At 37.9% G+C, this 18,061-nt stretch overlaps 1 protein-coding gene across 1 annotated transcript in view; it reads left to right on the forward strand.

The window, feature by feature from the left end:
* The window catches only part of ptdss2.L (phosphatidylserine synthase 2 L homeolog), a 34,857-nt gene that overhangs the window by 2,284 nt on the left and 14,512 nt on the right, over positions 1-18,061 (forward strand). Inside the window, 6 exon segments of the mRNA NM_001135228.1 lie at positions 7,915-8,016; positions 12,186-12,268; positions 13,193-13,260; positions 14,300-14,434; positions 17,043-17,093; positions 17,776-17,889. Of these exon segments, the coding sequence (NP_001128700.1) occupies positions 7,915-8,016; positions 12,186-12,268; positions 13,193-13,260; positions 14,300-14,434; positions 17,043-17,093; positions 17,776-17,889 (553 nt within the window).

Consider the following 18,061-nt stretch of genomic DNA (forward strand, 5'->3'; position numbering starts at 1 on the left):
GCAATATAAAGAGCTGCTGAATAAAAAGCAAAATAACTGAAAAACCTTCAATAATAAAAAATGAAAGCAAATTGTCTCAGAATATCAATATCTACATCATACTAAATGTTATCTCAAAGTTGAACAACCCCGTTAATCTGTTTGTGACATTAGCCTGGGGGATAAACCACACTATTGAATTAACTACTGCTGGGACTGTTTGTTGTTGATATAAAAAGCTGCAGCGATGTTTAGCTAGTTGTATATCCATATTATTTGCTTCTTAATAATCTAACCATCAAGACATTCCTGATTAAAGCAAGTTGTTGTAAGGGTGTAATTCATCAGGTAAAAGCGCTTTGGCTGCCAAACAGCAGTGACCAATTGCATGCAGGGCTTTATCATCTTTCTGTCCCTTATTGTAGGTATTTTTATTGAAGGGGTGACTTGCCTTTAAGTTAACTTTGTTATAGAATGACTGTTTCTAAGCAGTTTTTCAATTGGTCTATATTATTCTTTATAGCTTTAATTTTTGGTTCTTCTTTTTTGACTGATGTCAAATGGGGTTGTTGACCTCGTATTAAAACCAAAAGTTCTGTAAGGGCAGAGACACGGTCAGATTCGGGAGATTAGTTTTCTTCAGGTGACTAATCTCCTCGGACTGACTTCCCGCCGGCTAGAATGTAAATCGCTTCGTTTTCTCGATGTTTCCCTGAAGTTTCCTCACAAGGCAACTCTGGGTGACTTCGGAAAACTAAGCGTTCCAAGTGCCATCCCGTCTGCGATTTACATTCTAGCCGGCGGGAAGGCAGTTCGGGGAGATTAGTCGCCCGGTGACAAATCTCCTCTTCTTCGGGCGACTAATCTCCCTGAATCTCCATGTGTGTCTCTGCCCTTAAGCTACACATGTATTGTTGTTGCTACTTTATTGCTCATCTTTCTATTCAGGCCTCTTCTATTCATATTCCAGGCTCTTAGGGTAAGATCACACTGGGGCATTCGGGAAGATTGTCGCCCGGCGACTAATCGACTCTTCTTTAGGGCGACTAATATTCCTGAACTGCTTCCGCCTGCTAGAATGAAAAATCACCTGAGGTATGGCACTCGTCGCGCTTCGTTTTCTGAAGTTGCCTGAAGTTTCCTCGTGAGGCAACTGCGGCTGACTTCGGAAAACGAAGTGCCACGCTGTAGGTGTTTTTTCATTGTAGCAGGGGCAAGCAATTCGGGGATGATTAGTCAACCCAAAGAAGAGGTGATTATTCGTCGGGCGACTAAATCTCCCCGAATCTGCTGAAACTGCAAACTGGAGAGCTGCTGAATAAAAAGCTAAATGACTCAAACCACAAATAATAAAAGAAAACATCAAGCCCTTTAATGTTGCAAAAAAGTGCATTTAGAATCAAACACGGTCCCTATATTGAGTTGCTTGTGAGTTGTTAGTAAGCACGCCCTTATTCTCCGCAGTTGGGGTAAACAGTCCGTCAATGAGTTCAAGGGCAATGACATTATGGTTCCTAAACTTCCTTTATCCCATTGTACTAAGTTGCAATCCTTACGGCTTATGCAAGTATTGCTAGTGAATGCAGGCTTCCACCTCCTCAAGAGATGCGTCTGGTGTGGGCAGTGTTATTCCTGTTCTGTTGACGAGACTGCACACTTTCAGGAGTCTTCGTTTCTGCTTCCTAAGAGCATTGGGCTGATTTCCTATGACTTTGCCCCAAGTGCTTCCAAGGTCAGGTTTGTATTCTGAAGGGCAGTTGAAATGAGTGTTCAATCCTTTGCTCCAGTTGCTACTTAAAGGAACTTAAAGCAATCTGATTATGATGTTGGGAGGGTAAAGAGATCTTAAAGGGGTTGTTCACCTTTAAATGAACTTTTATTTTAGTATGGTGTAGAGAGAGAGAGAGATAATCTGAGACAATTTGCAATTGATTTTAATTTTTTATTATTTATGATTTTTGAGTTATATTGCTTTTTATTCAACGTCTCTCCAGTTTGCCATTTCAGCAATCCAAAGCAACCATGCATTGATTTGACTAAGAGACTGGAAATGAATAGGAGAGGCCTGAATAGAAAGATGGGTACAGGTAATAAAAAGCAATCACAATACATGTGTAGCCTTACAGAGCATTTGTTTTTAGATGGGGTCAGTGACCCCCATTTGAAAGCTGGAAAGAGTCAGAAGAAGGCAGATACTTTAATCATAAAGAAAATAAATAATGAAGACCAATTGAAAAGTTGCTTAGAATTGGCCAATAACAATAACTTGCAAAAAATGATCAACATGACTTAAAGCTACTTTTTAATGTACATTAATATTTTAAAGTTTTTTTAGTGTCCGTATCACTCCACCCCCCCCCCCCCCTTGGAGTTTGACTGCAAATAATAATTCTGCTGGAGGAGTTTGTTGGTGTTAGTTGGCAAAGGACAAAGTTGGAAGCAGAAAGAAGGGCAGGCTAATCTTTCACATATTTTCTGTTTTGGAGGGCAGAGTAGGTCTTTTTGTCCTGAAAACAAAATATCTACATATTTAGATGACTGCAGTCATTTTACTCCTAGTATGTAGGTGTGCTGTCCAATTAAATGTGATTTTGCTGCTTGCAACAATATTTTTTTAATCCAATTGGGCATCTTGGTAAGAGTGCATGGTGCAAAATACTAAGCTGTTTTAGATGCTTAAAGGAATTGTTCAGTGTAAGAATAAAAACTGGGTAAATAGGCTGTGCAAAATAAAAATATTTCTAATAGTTAGACAAAATAAAAATATTTCTAATAGCTAGACAAAAATGCAATCTATAAAGGCTGACCAGTAACACATACTTGCCTCTTACAGCTGCCATCATGCAAACATCTGACTTTGCATCGGGGGAATTACACTGTTAAGCATGTGCCAGTGATGGAGGCCTGCAGTGTATTCAGCATTATAACATCACTTGTTGCCTGTTTGAAGTGCCACTTTTGCTTTCCTGAGAATTTCATTATGGGACATCTCAACACTTCAAAGGAAACCTATACCCAGGGTCAGACTGGGCCGGCGGGGGAAAAACCCAGTGGTCCCAAAGTCCTCATGAGCCCCCGCTGGCCCAGACCCACTCCCCCCAAATTGGAGGCCCCCTAAAGAAAGATGTGATGACATGAGCGAAGGGTATGGAGGGGGGCTGGAGATTGGAAGTCAGGGGGGCACCCATAATTTGGATTTTCATATCTTAAGTCTACTAGGAAATCATGTAAACATTAAGGGGCCCATTTACTTAGTTCGAGTGAAGGCATAAAATAAAAAATAACTGATTTTCGAATGTTTTTTTTTGGCTACTTCGAACATCAAATTGGCTACTTCGACCACGAATCGAACGATTCGAACTAAAAATCGTTCGACTATTCGACCATTCAATAGTCGAAGTACTGTCTCTTTAAAAAAAACTTCAACCGCCTACTTCGCCACTTAAAACCGACCGAGGTGCAATATTAGCCTATGGGGAAGGTCCCCATAGGGTTTCTAACAAGTTTTAAGTCGAAGAAAAATCTTTGATCGATGGATTAAAATCCTTCGAAACGAACGATTCGAAGGATTTAATTGTTCGATCTAACTATTTGCACTAAATCCTTCGACTTCGATATTCAAAGTCGAAGCATTTACATTCGGCAGTCGAATATCGAGGGTTAATTAACCCTTGATATTCGACCCTATGTAAATCTGCCCCTAAATATACCCAATAGGCTGGTTTTGCTTCCAATAAGGATTAATTGTATCTTAGTTGGGATCAAGTACAAGCTACTGTTTTATTATTACAGAGAAAAAGGAAATCGTTCTTAAATTTGGATTCTTTTATAAAAAAATAAAATAAGTCTATGGTAGACGGCCTTTCTGTAATTTTGAGCTTGTGTGTATTTTGGTGCTGAGTGTGTTTATTTTGAAAAATGTTTAAGGGCAAGCAGCGGATCGGTTCATTCTGTTGTATAAATATAGGGCACTGGTTTTAGAATTGTCCAGCATACTGAATAAATGGGATGGTTGTGAACAAAAATGCTTTTTTTTTTTTTTTTTTTTTTTATATAATTTGTGCTTTTTGAGTTAAGATTTTTGTTCTGGGTCAAAATTACCTTTGCAACGATGCACTGATTTGAATGCGACTGCAAAGTGAACAGACGAGGGCCTGAATAGAATGGTGAACAAAAAAGTAGCAAAATCAATGCATTTTTATCCTCCTTTGTTTTTAGATGGGGTCAGTGACCCCCATTTGAAAGCTGGAAAGAGTCAGAAGAGAAAGGCAAATAATCAAACTATAAAATAATAAATAATGGAGGCTAATTAAGAAGTTGCTTAGAACTGGCCATTTAAGAACATTCTAAAAGTGAACTGAAAGGTGAACATATTGCCTATACATATATATGAACATATACGTATGTTTTGGAACAGAGAACTGCTGGCACAACTTTTTTTTATTTTTTTCTGTTCTATGTATGGTTTGTTCAACAGATTTTTTTTGGGGTCAAATGGCAGCCCCTCCCTTCCCACTCCAAATTCCACTCCACATATCTGATGCACTTGGTGTAGCCAAGAACAGTGTGTCTTGCACAATATGACTTGGTGGTGAAATCTTTGGCTCAGCATCTTGATAGTTATTCAGTGTCTGGTATTTCTGACAGTTGTGTTATCTTAATTACTTCATGGCTGACAAGCGAAATCTTTATTTTTTTTTTTTTATGGAAAATTTAGCCATCACAACTAAACCTTGATTTTATGGTTTAATTGCTGAAAATATAACTGTATATCTACCCTATATATTGGATCTCTTGCTACATTCCCTGTTAAAGATAAATTAAAATATATATGATTTGAAATTTTCATTATACCTATTCATATTTTATTTTTGGGTACTTTTCTGTTACCCTTGAATAAGCGGGATTTAATAAAACAAAAAAATGATACATGGGCTTCCTTGTGATCAGATTCGATTCTTAAAGGAGAAGGAAGTAGATAGATATATAAGCCAGAAGAGAAGTGATCTGTGGTGCTCGCTGGTATAACCCCGGGCCGGTGCAGTTTTCTGCTGATAGGAGCACGGGTTTTAGGTAAGTAAATACAATCACTTGGGGGTGCCTAACATTTTGCACCCCCTAAGTGCTAAACGACTTTCCTTCTCCTTTAATCCAGAGGTCAAATCATTGGATCAGCCTGGTTTAGCCACCACTTTTGTAAGCAAATGGGTAAAAAGGCTTTGTATTTGCAGTTTTAAAGGGGTCGTATATCTTTGAGTTGGCTTTCAGTATGACGTAGACCGTGATATTCTGAGACAACGGATTTTAATCCTGACTAGTTTCATGTGCTTACTATGTTGGGACGCCAAAACCCAAATGTGTGAGGGTTTTTTTTTGTTTTTGTTTTTTTTTTAAGATTAATTTATTATTTTGTCACTTTAAACTATTGCCGGTTTTTGTCTAAAATCATCTCAAGGTCAATTTTCCTCTCTAACAAGGGAGCTCTTATTATTCCAAGAACAACAAACAAGCCTCATTGTTCCATTTACTGTTCAAGCCTCTGTAGAACTGCATGTAGAGCCTCTGTGTTCTGCGGGTTTGCTGCATCTTGCATATTCGTTTGTATATAAGCCCGGGGAAGTCAGAATGGCACTCTGAATTAAGTGAAAGCTCGGCAGCAAAATATAACTTTCAACTGGTAAAACTGGGGCTAAGTAGTGCAGCAAGTAAAGCCTCGGCAGAACTGAACCCTGTTTACAGCTTGTGGGAAAAGTACCGATTGCTTTGCATGATTATGTTCAATTCAGAAACCGCTTAGCTTTTGCCGCAATTATAAATATCATTGCTTTTCTTTAGTGGTTCCTTTCACTGCATTGCTTATGATAAGAGTCTTGCGCGGGTCCATTTTTTTTTTTTTTTTTTTTTTTGAACCTGCAATTCGCTACATGGACCCACATTCATATCCGCTACCCGACCCACAAGTACCTTAACCGCAACCCGGACCCGCGACCCACTGACCATCAAGATTTAGGAAGTGCTGTCATTGTAAACCGGAAATGACCTCATCGGAAGTAGGCGTGATCAGAAAAAAGGAGTAAAAATCGATATTGAGAACACCCGCAACCAGCAGAACCGCTGACCCGCATCTATACCTGCACTTGGAACTTCAACCCCCAGGGTACCGCAGGTTTTTGCGGGTAACCCGCGGGTACTTGACCGGCTGCAGGACTCTAGCCTATGAACAGGCCTTTATGCACAGTCCAAGTGTGTCTCTTCTGCTTGTGGACTGTCCCTTGTGACTCCAAAGATGCCATCTCATTCCCTTCCCCTTTTAGATTGTAAACTCTTGTGCAAAGGTCCTTCCTCACCTTTTGTACTGGTCATTATGAATGTAATTCTAGGGGGCAGATTTATCAAGGGTCGAATAGTAAATTTAGAATTTTCGAGTGTCAAAATTCACACCTTCGAATGTTAATCCCCCAATTCGAATGAGAGATTTATCACAACTCGACCATGGAAACAGTCCTAATTCAAATATTTGCCACATAAAACCTGCTGACTTCATATACAAGTCAATAGCAGAGGTCCGTTGAGCCATTTGGAGATGTTAAAGGGGTGGTTAACTTTTAGTATGTTATAGAATGGCCAATTCTAGGCAACTTCAATTGGTCGTCGGTGTTTATTTTTTATAGTTTATGAATTATTTGCCTTCTGCTCCCGACTCTTTCTAGCTTTCAAAAGGGATCAGTGACCCCATCTAAAAACAACTGCTCTGTATGGTTTTTGCCGTTTTTTATTACTCCTCTTTCTGTTCCGACCCTCTCCTATTAATATTTCATATTGTCATTCAAATCAATGTATGGTTGCTAGGGTAATTTGGACCCTAGCAACCAGATTGCTGACATTGCAAACTGGAGAGCTGCTAAATAAAAAGCAAAATAACTCAAACCACAAATAATAAAAAATAAAAAACTTAAACTTTACTCAAAGGTGAATAACCCCTTTAATAGCCTTCCTGACATTTGGTTTTTTTTTTTTGTTTTTTTTTCGGGAGAAAAATCCAATTCATACAAATCGAATACAAATTGAATTTTCGTGTTGGAACCATTCGATCAAATTTTAACCATTCAAATTTATACTTAAAAAACCTCCCAGTCGAATTGTGAGTATTTTTGAATTTAAAAAAAACATTCACATTAATTTCTACATTTGACTTTTGATAAATGGGCCTCACAATGTTCTATGTGTATATAATTCATGTGATTTCTTTGTATTAACACATTTTACAGGGCTGCACAATATGTTGCTTCTATAAAATATACACGCTGATAATAAGCATGATGGGAAATTTTGGCACCTTGCATGAAAGAAAAAACATGTAGGCACACTCGGCACTAATCTTAAAATACCCCTTATGTCCTTTAAAACTGGAAGAGGCTTAGCGCTTTGCAGATTATCTTATATGAAATGTAATTAATCCGCTTTAGCACATAATAGGGAATCTGTAGTTCTAGTCATACTAGGGGGATATATGTGTGTACACACTCACTCACTCACTCACACTCTCTCTCTCGCTCACTCTCTCTCTGTATATGTGTGTTTTGTTTTTTTTTGTGTACAAACCGAAACGATATACAGTGGAATCTCTATTTTACATCCCCTCATTTTACATTGTTGTTTTGTGGTCCCACCTATATATTATACATAATAAATTTCCCTGCTTTTACCCATTTTTTTCTGGTCCCCAGAAAAACATAAAATGGGGGTTCTACTATCATTTTTTTTTTTTTTGACCACATCTGCTGTGTAAATGTTCCTAATGTGTAATTTCTCTAGTGTTCCAAAGTATAAGGCTCTGAATAAAACCTTTCAAATATTTATGTACTGTTCATAATGATTTGCTGATTTTTGCACTTAAATATTTTTTTTTTTTTTCCCCACCTCCTTCTCTTCTAGGAGAGCTCATACATTAACTGTATTGTTTATCCTCACGTGTTCGCTTGTATACGTCACCTTGCTTGAAGAAACGCCTCAAGATACCGCGTATAATGCGAAAAGGTACAGTTTTGTATTGAAATGCTAAACCCTACGCTAGTAATGGTGTAGTGCTTCAGTTTCAAAAACAATGTGTATACAGTACAATTAATACAAATAGCAATTTTCGCAACAGAACTTGTCATTGTATGTTATGTTTTTTGTCAAACACCTTTCTATGCTTTCTTTGTGCGTGCGTGTGTGTGTGTGTGTGTGTGTGTTTTACCACACCTGATTAAAGAGTTCTAGAAGCTCTGTTTGTGTAGGATAGAAGCTGCCATATTAGCTTGGTGCGACATCACTTCCTGCCTGAGTCTCTCCCTGCTCACTCATAGCTCTGGGCTCAGATTACAGCAGGGAGGGGGAGAGGAGCAAACTGAGCATGCTCAAGCCCTAGCCCTGGAGGTTTAAGCTGAAAACAGGAAGTCTGATACAGAAGCCATGTGTACACAATAGAAGGAAAGAAATGCTGTGTTTCTTTTGACAGAGCAGCATTACTTTGAGGGTTTACTGGTATATTTAGGTGGACCTTTCTTATAAGGCTTACTTAGTTTTAACCTTTCCTTCTCATTTAATGGAGTCTATTTATCATGCTGTGTAAAAAGTGGAGTCAAATATTACCAGTTATGTTATTCACAGCAACCAATCAGAGCTTTGCTTTTGTTTTACAACTAATTGCCGATTGATTGCTATGGGCAACATCACCGGAAATATTTCAAACCACTTTTTTTTACACAGCATGATAAATAGACCCCTAAGCATTTACAGGAAGTGGTTACACCTATCATTGAACTGATGCGGAGGGTTGTTAAACATCTGTTATGCAGAATTGTTTCTATGCTGCCATGTAGTTTGAATCACCATGGCCATTCCCCCTTTTAAAGCATTTGTCTGCTTGAAAATACATTATCCTGATGCAGTTGAATAATTTACTAACCATGGCTATAAATTACTTTCTGGCATATGTAAGGGGTTTTGCTGTACCGCAGTATGTATTGGCAGCATTCAACGTTGTGTATCTGTACAATGCATTACTGCAACTTCAGCATTTCTCTGCAGTCCAGTCTTTTTTTTCCTAGGGGCTTTACCTCTTTACCTGTAGGATATTAAGTGGTAGATGAGAGCCAGGGGATGACAGTTTGTATAGACTGCCACATAATTAAAGGGGTGGTTCACCTTTCCGTTAACTTGTAGTAGGTTATAGAATGGCGAATTGTAAGCAACTTTTCAATTGGCCTTTTTTCTGTTTTTTTTTATTTATTTATTTATTTTTTTGAATTATTTGACTTCTGACTTTTTCGAACTTTCAAACTGGTCACTGACCCCCATCTAAAAAAAAAATGCTCTATAAAACTACAAATGTAATGTTATTGCTGCTTTTTATTATTCCTTTTTCTTTTGAGACCATCTACTATTCATATACCAGTCTCTTATTCAAATCCATACATGGTCGCTAGGGAAATCTGAACCGTAGCAACTGGGTCCTTGAAACTGCAAACTGGAGCTGCTAAATAAAAAGCTACAGAACTCAAAAACCACAAATAAACAACAAAAAACTATTTCAAATTGCCTCAGAATATCGCTACATCATACGAAAAGTTAATTTAAAAGCGAACAACCCATGTTAAGTGCTTACTGCACTGTGTTTTGTGTGATAATGTGTTGGATATAAGACAACCTACAACCAATTGATAACCAGAGATAAAGATGGATATATATGTATTTTTTCAATTTTAATAATCTATAGAAAACAGAAACTACCAATTTGTTGCTACACTTTATTGCTCGTCTTTGTATGCAGGTCCTCTCCTATTCGAATTCCAGTCTCTTATTTAGATCAATGTGTGGTTGCTAGGGTAACTTTAACCCTAGCAACCAGTTGCTGAAACTGGAGATCTGCCGGGAAAAAAAAATCAAAAATCACATCGTAAAACAAAATAACCAATTGCAAATTGTCTCAGAATATCATTCTCTACATATTTAATCAGTCTGTTAGCTGGGGTATTCTTCTTTTTCTTCCTTCAGCTCAAGTATCTGTGTTAAGGTTTCTGTCTATATGGAGATCTTTACCATAGCAACCTTCTCCAGAATGAAGTTATACAAACAACCAAATGTTTTTTTTTATTGACCATCGATGCTTGCAGATTGTGACAAAGAAACAGTTGTTTTTCTTTCATTTCCTTTCTTGTAGATTTCAGTTGCTTGCACTCATGGGCATCTATTGTGCTGGTTGTATGTGAATGCACAGCTTTGTACATTTAGACACCTGAAAAGCTCTTGGCTGGCAGTATGAATCAGCTTTGACTTCACCTTGGCTTCAGCAGCATAATTGACTTGACCTGTAATTGCCGGCAAGCTTACAGGGTGAATAGATGTGTGATAGGGAGGGGATGATATCACTTAAACTTGCAGTACAGGGGTAAAGAGTGACTGAAGTTTATCCAAGCACAAATCACATGACCGGGGGCACCTGGTAAACCGAAGATATGTCTAGCCCCATGTGAGACTCTTAGCTATGCGCTATGGACAAACCTTTGCAAACAGAGTAGTCTCAATGATCCAGCTCTCCAATGCCATCTCTGTAACTCAGTATTGCATTGGGTCATTCCATGAAACAATAGACATGTTTAATCTTGATCATTGCTGAAACCGTACTAGTACATTATTTATTTTTATTTATCCTGCTGCCATTATAATATCTAGTATCTTCCTCTACTTTTAAGTTCAGTTCTTCCAGTATATGTATCTGCCTTTAAGTTTAGTTGTTTTTTGGATAGTCCCTGGTGGGACATTCCCATTCTCCCAAAAGCAAGTGCAGAGCATCCTGTTTATAACTTGCTGAAGAAGGGATTTAGGAAACCCAACTTCCTTCCTGCTCTGTTTAGAAAAGGACATTTGTATGACCGCTTGCATTAACACAAGATCTTTGGTAGTTTTGTGAGCAAACTAATTTGCTAAGTGTTTTGTGCTGCAACATTTGTAGACCGGTTATGTATTAAGCTTTAAAGGGGTCGTTCACCTTTAAGGTTTGCATGTTCTAAAATGGCCAATTCTAAGCATCTTTTTAATAGGTCTTCAGTTTTTTTATAGATTTTAAATTGTTTGCCTTCTTCTTAATTTCAAATGGGGGTCATTGAGCCCATCAAAAAAATGCTCTGTAAGGCTACCAATTTGTTGCTACTCTTTATTACTCATCATTTTATTCAGGTCCTCTCCAATTCGAATTCCAGTCTTGTTTACATCCATGTATGGTTGCTAGGGTAACTTGAACCCTAACAACCAATTTGCTAAAACTGAAAACTGGAGAGCTGCCAAATACAAGATTTAGAGCTCTAAATGCAAAAATAGAAATGAAAAAATGCAAATTTTTCATAATCTAGGTATTTACACCAGAAAAATATTTATTTTAAACACAAAAATTAAACTGATTTGGAATGTCTCAAGTGTCTTGAATGTGCCTATACCAGATATGTATAGTTTTGTGGAAGATTTCTGACTAATACAGATCAAAAACCCCCAACAGTAAATTGCTGAATTTCAAAGCACTAAGTAGAAATGGCATACTTTGGATTCCAAAGCCAATAAATCCTAGAACATTGGTTTTTTCCCCAGGAAACGATATCTTTTTGGAAAGTATACATTCTTCCGAATCTAAAATGGGTTACCATGTCTTTCTGCTCCTAATTACCAAACATCTAAGCTTTTCTGAACTTATTGGTTTTTATAAAAAATTTATGTAAATTTGGGAAAATTACCTTTAAAACGTTCATTTTGTAAGTTTGTATCTCCCACATAGCATTTGGTAGCACAAAAAAATCTTAACCTAAATATGAATCCCAGGGGTCCACTGAATAGTTTGATGCCTATTATGATAGGATTACCAAAGAAATATGGCGTTTAGAGACCCCACAATGAAGTTAGTGCTGAAAAATCAACACATTTTGTGTTTTTGCTCTGCAAAAACTTTTAGTAAAAGGGAAGGGCCCCCTACACGGGCCAATAAGCTGACGACTCGGACTGACGGCAGCTTTTATTGGCCTGTGTATGTCCACCTTTATTTACAATTTACAGGCTTAAAGTTTATGAAAAAACCCACAACATGTATATACACAGGAGACATTCCTTTCTGCTCTGATTTTTATATCCACAGTTGGGCAAATTATAATCCATGTTTAAATATTTTCTCTTCTCAGAGGTATTATTGCCAGCATTTTGGTTTTCCTGTGTTTTGGAGTTACCCAAGCTAAGGATGGGCCGTTTTCAAGACCACATCCAGGTATGTTTTATTTAAAACAATACAGTTTCAAAAAATGGTTGGGATGTGGATTGTGTATACCTGTATTTGAAAATCTAATCTGCCAGTGCACCATATCAACCTGTGCATTAGTAGCTTCTTGGCCACTGCTCCTCTTTACTCGTTGCCAGATCTGTAGTCCTGAATGAATAGACAACAATACTATGTCTTGAGTTATGTATGGTATTTGATCAGAGACTGTGTGATGTTGGACCATGTATGGCCACAGTGAAAAGTAAAATAACTTACTATGCTTTACATGGCTGCTTAAAATAAGCTCTTCCCAGCAAGACACAAATCTCGTGATTTAGAATAGTCACTGTAAGAGTGATTGTCCCTTTTGGTTATAAAAAGTTTACAACATTTTAGTGTAGAGATTGGATTCCTCGTAGCCAAAAGTAGAATCCTAGGACATTGACGCTTATTTTTTACCTCTGCTGCCGTCTGGCCACCTCCAAGTGGCAACTAGACAAAAGCATTCTGCAGCATGTCTTTATTTATGTCTAAACTAGGGATGCAATGAATCCACTCGTTTGGATTCGGCCGAACCCCCAAATCCTTCACGAAAGATTTGGCCTAACCAAATCCTATTTTGCATATGCAAATTAGGGGTGGGAAGTGGAAACTTTTTTTTTACTTCCTTGTTTTGTGACAGTCTCTCAATTTCACTCCCCGCACCTAATTGCATATGCAAATTCGGATTTGGATTCCGTTCAGCCGGGCAGAAGGATTTGGCCGAATCCAAATCCTGCATTCGGTGCATCCCTAGTCTAAACGGCAATCTTCATTCCAAAATCGGAATATTTTGTTGCCCTCTACATGCGGTAACTATGGCTATGAGTGTAATTGCAAGAACCTTAGATCAAGAATGCAAAATAATTCTGTACCATGTATTTATTTTTATAGCCTATTGGAGATTCTGGTTATGTGTCAGCGTGGTGTATGAGCTTTTCCTCATCTTTATTCTTTTCCAGGTAAGACCATACACATTAACAAGCAGCCCCCGGCTACCACAAACCAGCAGTAGGGATGCACCGTAACACATATTTTGCCTGGGATTTCAACTGAATCCTTTTGTAAAATATTCTATATTCGGCTGAATCAAGAAAAGTGGGATTGGTGCATCCCCCTAAGCAGCAGTGTTTCAAGTCATAACTAGTTATAAAATCTGTCCCCCATTACATTTATGGTACAGGACCCGTTATCCAGAATGTTTGGGACCTGCGGTTTTCCAGATAACTGATCTTTCTGGATCTTCATAGCTTAAAGGACCAGTAACAATTTTTCTTTTTGTAAAAAATTTTTTCTACATAACGAAAAATAACCCCACCAAGATACATTTAACTCACTGATACTCCACTTGCGCTCCTTCAGAAAAGGCGACAGGGCGATGATCCATCATGTGACTCTCTCTCATCCCTGCCTTGTATAGGAGATGGCCAGGGAGGAGAAATCAAGCGCCGCACGATGGGTCGTCGCCTTTTCTGAAGAGGAGCACAAGCACAGTATCGATAAGTTATTTCTTAATAAAGACCTTGAAAATTTAAAGTTAAATGTGTCTTGGTGGTTTTTTTTCCGATATGTAGAAACAAATTTTTTTTTTTTAAAAAAAAAAGTTACTGGTCCTTTCAATCTACTAGAAAATCATGTTACCATTAAATAAACCCAACGGGCTGGTAATGCTTCCAATAAGGATTAATTATATCTTAGTTTGGATTAAGTACAAGCTACTGTTTTATTAATACAGAGAAAAAGAAAAAAGTTGAGTTGATGGGTCGCTATACTTTCCATTGCATATTTCATTAGCCTTCTGTAGCAGTAGGCTTAAAGTACCCACTGAAGTTGTGAATATTGTGCCAAAACCACATTTACTATATTGGCTGGTATGTGGTTTCTTCCAAGGATTTCCTGCTCTGAAGGAAACTCTCTGCATTCAGTCTGTTTTATACCGTAGACATACGACTACAACTCATTCTATATGGTCTCTTTTTTGACTCCTTTCTTTCTGTATAGACTGTCCATGATGGGCGGCAGTTTATGAGGTTTATAGATCCCAAATTGGGTGTCCCGCTGCCTGAAAGAGATTATGGTGGGAACTGTCTCATTTATGACCCTGGTAACAAAACGGATCCTTATCACAATCTCTGGGTAAGTATATTATTCTGTTTTAAGGGACACGTCCCCTGACCGTATATTCTCTTTACTGTTTTTCAAATATAAAGCCCATATCTAGCATCCACTTGTTGGTGCAACACAATAATATTTAAAACTACGGTCAGGTATCTGGGGGTTTAAATCCTTAATGGAGTGGTGGTGTTTAACATCATTTTAATCTGTGATTAGCAGCCAGTGTAAAAGAGAATGTAGGAAAGGTTAGTTAGTGTTCACTGGGCTTATTTGTTAAAGAGTAGGGTTATTAGTACCCTTTTATATTAAGAGCTCCAATACATTATTATAGTGTTAAAATGTTTCTGTTCTCCTTTTCTCTGTAGTTAATGTCAGTTTGTCCAAGCCCAGATATGCAAACAAGGACGTTATTGGACTATATCCAGGACAAATAAGATTAGATTGTAGGGCTGGATAATAATAGATTTAGATTAGGGCAATAACGCTTTAAGTAGCCCACGTTTTGTTGTGGCTACAGAATACCCTGCCATAGCCAATACTGTGGATGTAGCCGAGACCATTCCCAGAATTGTCTAAAAAAATTGCTTTGTAGCCACAGCAAAACGCTTGAGTGACAAATAGTGCTGTGTCCGTGGGTAGTTTTAAAGTATATGGCCTGCAATTTCCTAAAAACCCATGTCCATATACAGGAAATGGTATTATTTCACTTAACTATTTTACCACAAAGCCCTGTGTGAAAGGGATAGTGTATGTAGCCTTACTTTTAAAGGGATAGTTTAACTTTTAGTTCAGACAGATATTCTGAGAAATCTGCAATTGATTATTTTCTATGGTTTTTGAATTAATTTATGGTGGAAGCAGAGACACAGCTTATGGTACCCCAAGTCTTACTCATGTTGGGGGGTCACTTACACATTTCTGCATAGTCTGCTTCCATCAGTCAACAGTTTGAGGCCCCATTCTACACCTTTTCTACCTCCATACTCATCTGTATATGAAGGCACAGTTTAACTGAAGCAGCTTCCTTGTAAAGTTGCACCAATTTGCCCTTTGAAATGATGTCAACATTTCAAAAAAGGAAAATGTGAGTATCCCCAGAAATAATGAACCAATCAATTAAAAAATTGAAAAATGTATTGGGACATAAGAGCAAGAACTAACGCGTTTCGTGCCTGCTGGGGCACTTACTCATAGTGAGTAAGTGCACCAGCAGGCACGAAAAGCGTTGGGTCTTGCTCTTATGTCCTAATAAATTTTTTTAATTGATTGGTTCATTATTTCTGTGGATACTCACATTTTCCTTTTTTGAAATGTTGACTTAGACCTACACCCTAGGACTGGAGTGAATTTTGAGTATATTCTCCATGATTAACTTTAATATTTGATTTTGAACTATTCATTATTTTTGTAGTAATACCTATACATTTACATATTTCTTTGGCATCGACACAAATTATATTATTATAGATTGTTCAGTCCTTTGAAATGATGTGCCTTGTGCAGCAGATGTATTCTATGCCTCTCAGCCCATTTGTCTGCAGTGCTGGCTATATTCTATATCTTACACAGGGATAAGTAATGGAGAATTTCTGCACCCACACTTTTGTGCAGCGACCAATCTCCCCAAACGCCTTTCCTGACTCTGCGCCGGCTAAAATGAGAACGCCAGTGCTAATGACACGTGTCGATTAGTTTTCCGAAGTCGCTCGTGAAGCTACTTCGGAAAACTAACTGCCGCGTGTGATTAGCGCTGGCTTTTTTTTTTTTTTTTCTTCTAAGCCGGTGCAAAGTCAGGGAAGGCGTTTGGGGAGATTGGTCTCCGCGAAGACGAGGCGATTTAGTAGCCAGGCGACCAAATCTCCCCAAAATGCCCAGTGTGGACTTACCCTAAAGGTGGCCATAGACGTAACAATTACCATCTATCTTGGAAAAGATCTTTCCAAGAAAGATTGTTTGTTTCAACACACGTGTAGAGCTGAATCATCAGATATACAGGAAGAAATATAGAATTCTACCTGTATCTGACGATTCAGCACGAAGAATGGATGATGTTTGGGTGCCTTCAAAGGCCCCCAATTAAAAAATTTCACGTCCAGCCCGATCGACGAGCCGACCGATATCCATTTCTTCTGCCGATAACGGTCGGCTCTTTTTCCACCATACACACACTGAATATCCTACGAAAATAAGTGTTGTAGGATATCTGTGAGTAACTTTTTAAATTGGGCAATTTAGTACAGAGCTCCCTATCTACCTTTAAACAAACAACCCTCCCTTATCTAAAGCATCAGCCTTTGAGCAGCGTATTATCAGAGGTTTCTCGCTAGACTGGTATCTAGTTTTCAGCTCCTTTTGAAGTTATCTGGGACAATAAGTGACAGGAAATACTAAAGTGAAGCTGGCTTCATATTCTTGTTTAGTGGCAGAAATACCTAGATATCAAGATTAATTCAATTATCTTAATGGGAAAAAAACAAAGTACAATCCCTATTTATTCAGCTCATGTACTGTCCCTTTAATGGTTCACATTTCTTATCCCTTGGTATATAAATCTTTAATCAGTGTTTTTTCAGATCATCAAGTGTATTGTTGCAGCCGTTGCACTTATTGTTTTTATTCTGCTCCCTAGGATAAAATGGACGGCTTTGTTCCTGCGCATTTTCTTGGCTGGTATATAAAAGTAAGTTATTGGACTCCTATGGAACTACCATGTTCATCTATTACTGACCTCTCATTCTTTCTTTTATACGCTAGGAAACCGTTGTGCCAGCAAATCTCATGTTAGAAATTCATATGGTTTTGTTATTTTTGGCCTGAATTAATTTCCTCATTAATTCAGATTTGATATTCCTTGAACTGTAGCTTTCTGTCCCACTTTATATATTTATACATGTGGGGGACCTGTTATCAAGAATGCTCGGGACCTGGGTTTTTCTGGATAAGGGGTCTTTTTTTAAATTTGGATCTCCATACCATAAGCCTACTGAGAAATCATTTAAACATTTAAATAAACCCACTAAGGTTTTTCTTCCAATAAGGATTAATTCTATCTTAGTTGGGATCAACTACAAACTACTGTTTTATTATTACAGAAAAAAGGCAATTATTAAAAATGCAAATTATTTGATTAAAATGGAGACTATGGGAGACTGCCTTCCTGTAATTTGGAGCTTTCCTTATAATGGCTTTCCAGATAAAGGATCCCATTCCTGTACCACTAAGTTATTTGTCCCACTAGTTAGTGTGGATCATGTTTTTACCCTGCAATTCTTTTTGCTCTTGTGATGGCCCAGTAAATGAATATTCTGTCTACATAGAACCTATATTTTTTATCCTTTAATTTATTTTATTTTTCCCCTTAGACACTAATGATAAGAGATTGGTGGATGTGCATGATCATCAGTGTGACGTTTGAATTCTTGGAGTACAGCTTGGAACACCAGCTGCCAAACTTCAGTGAATGCTGGTGGGATCACGTAAGTGGTTAAACAGTGCTTATCCTATAAATCTCAACCTACCTCCTGCTCCTCCACTCATTAAAGGAATACCGTCATGGGGGGGGGGGGGGGGGGAAATATATAAATATATTTCTTTCTTTCTTTCTTTCTTTCTTTCTTTCTTTCTTTCTTTCTTTCTTTCTTTCTTTCT

Source organism: Xenopus laevis, chromosome 4L (assembly GCF_017654675.1).
Source record: "Xenopus laevis strain J_2021 chromosome 4L, Xenopus_laevis_v10.1, whole genome shotgun sequence".
Classification (NCBI taxonomy): Eukaryota; Metazoa; Chordata; class Amphibia; order Anura; family Pipidae; genus Xenopus; species Xenopus laevis.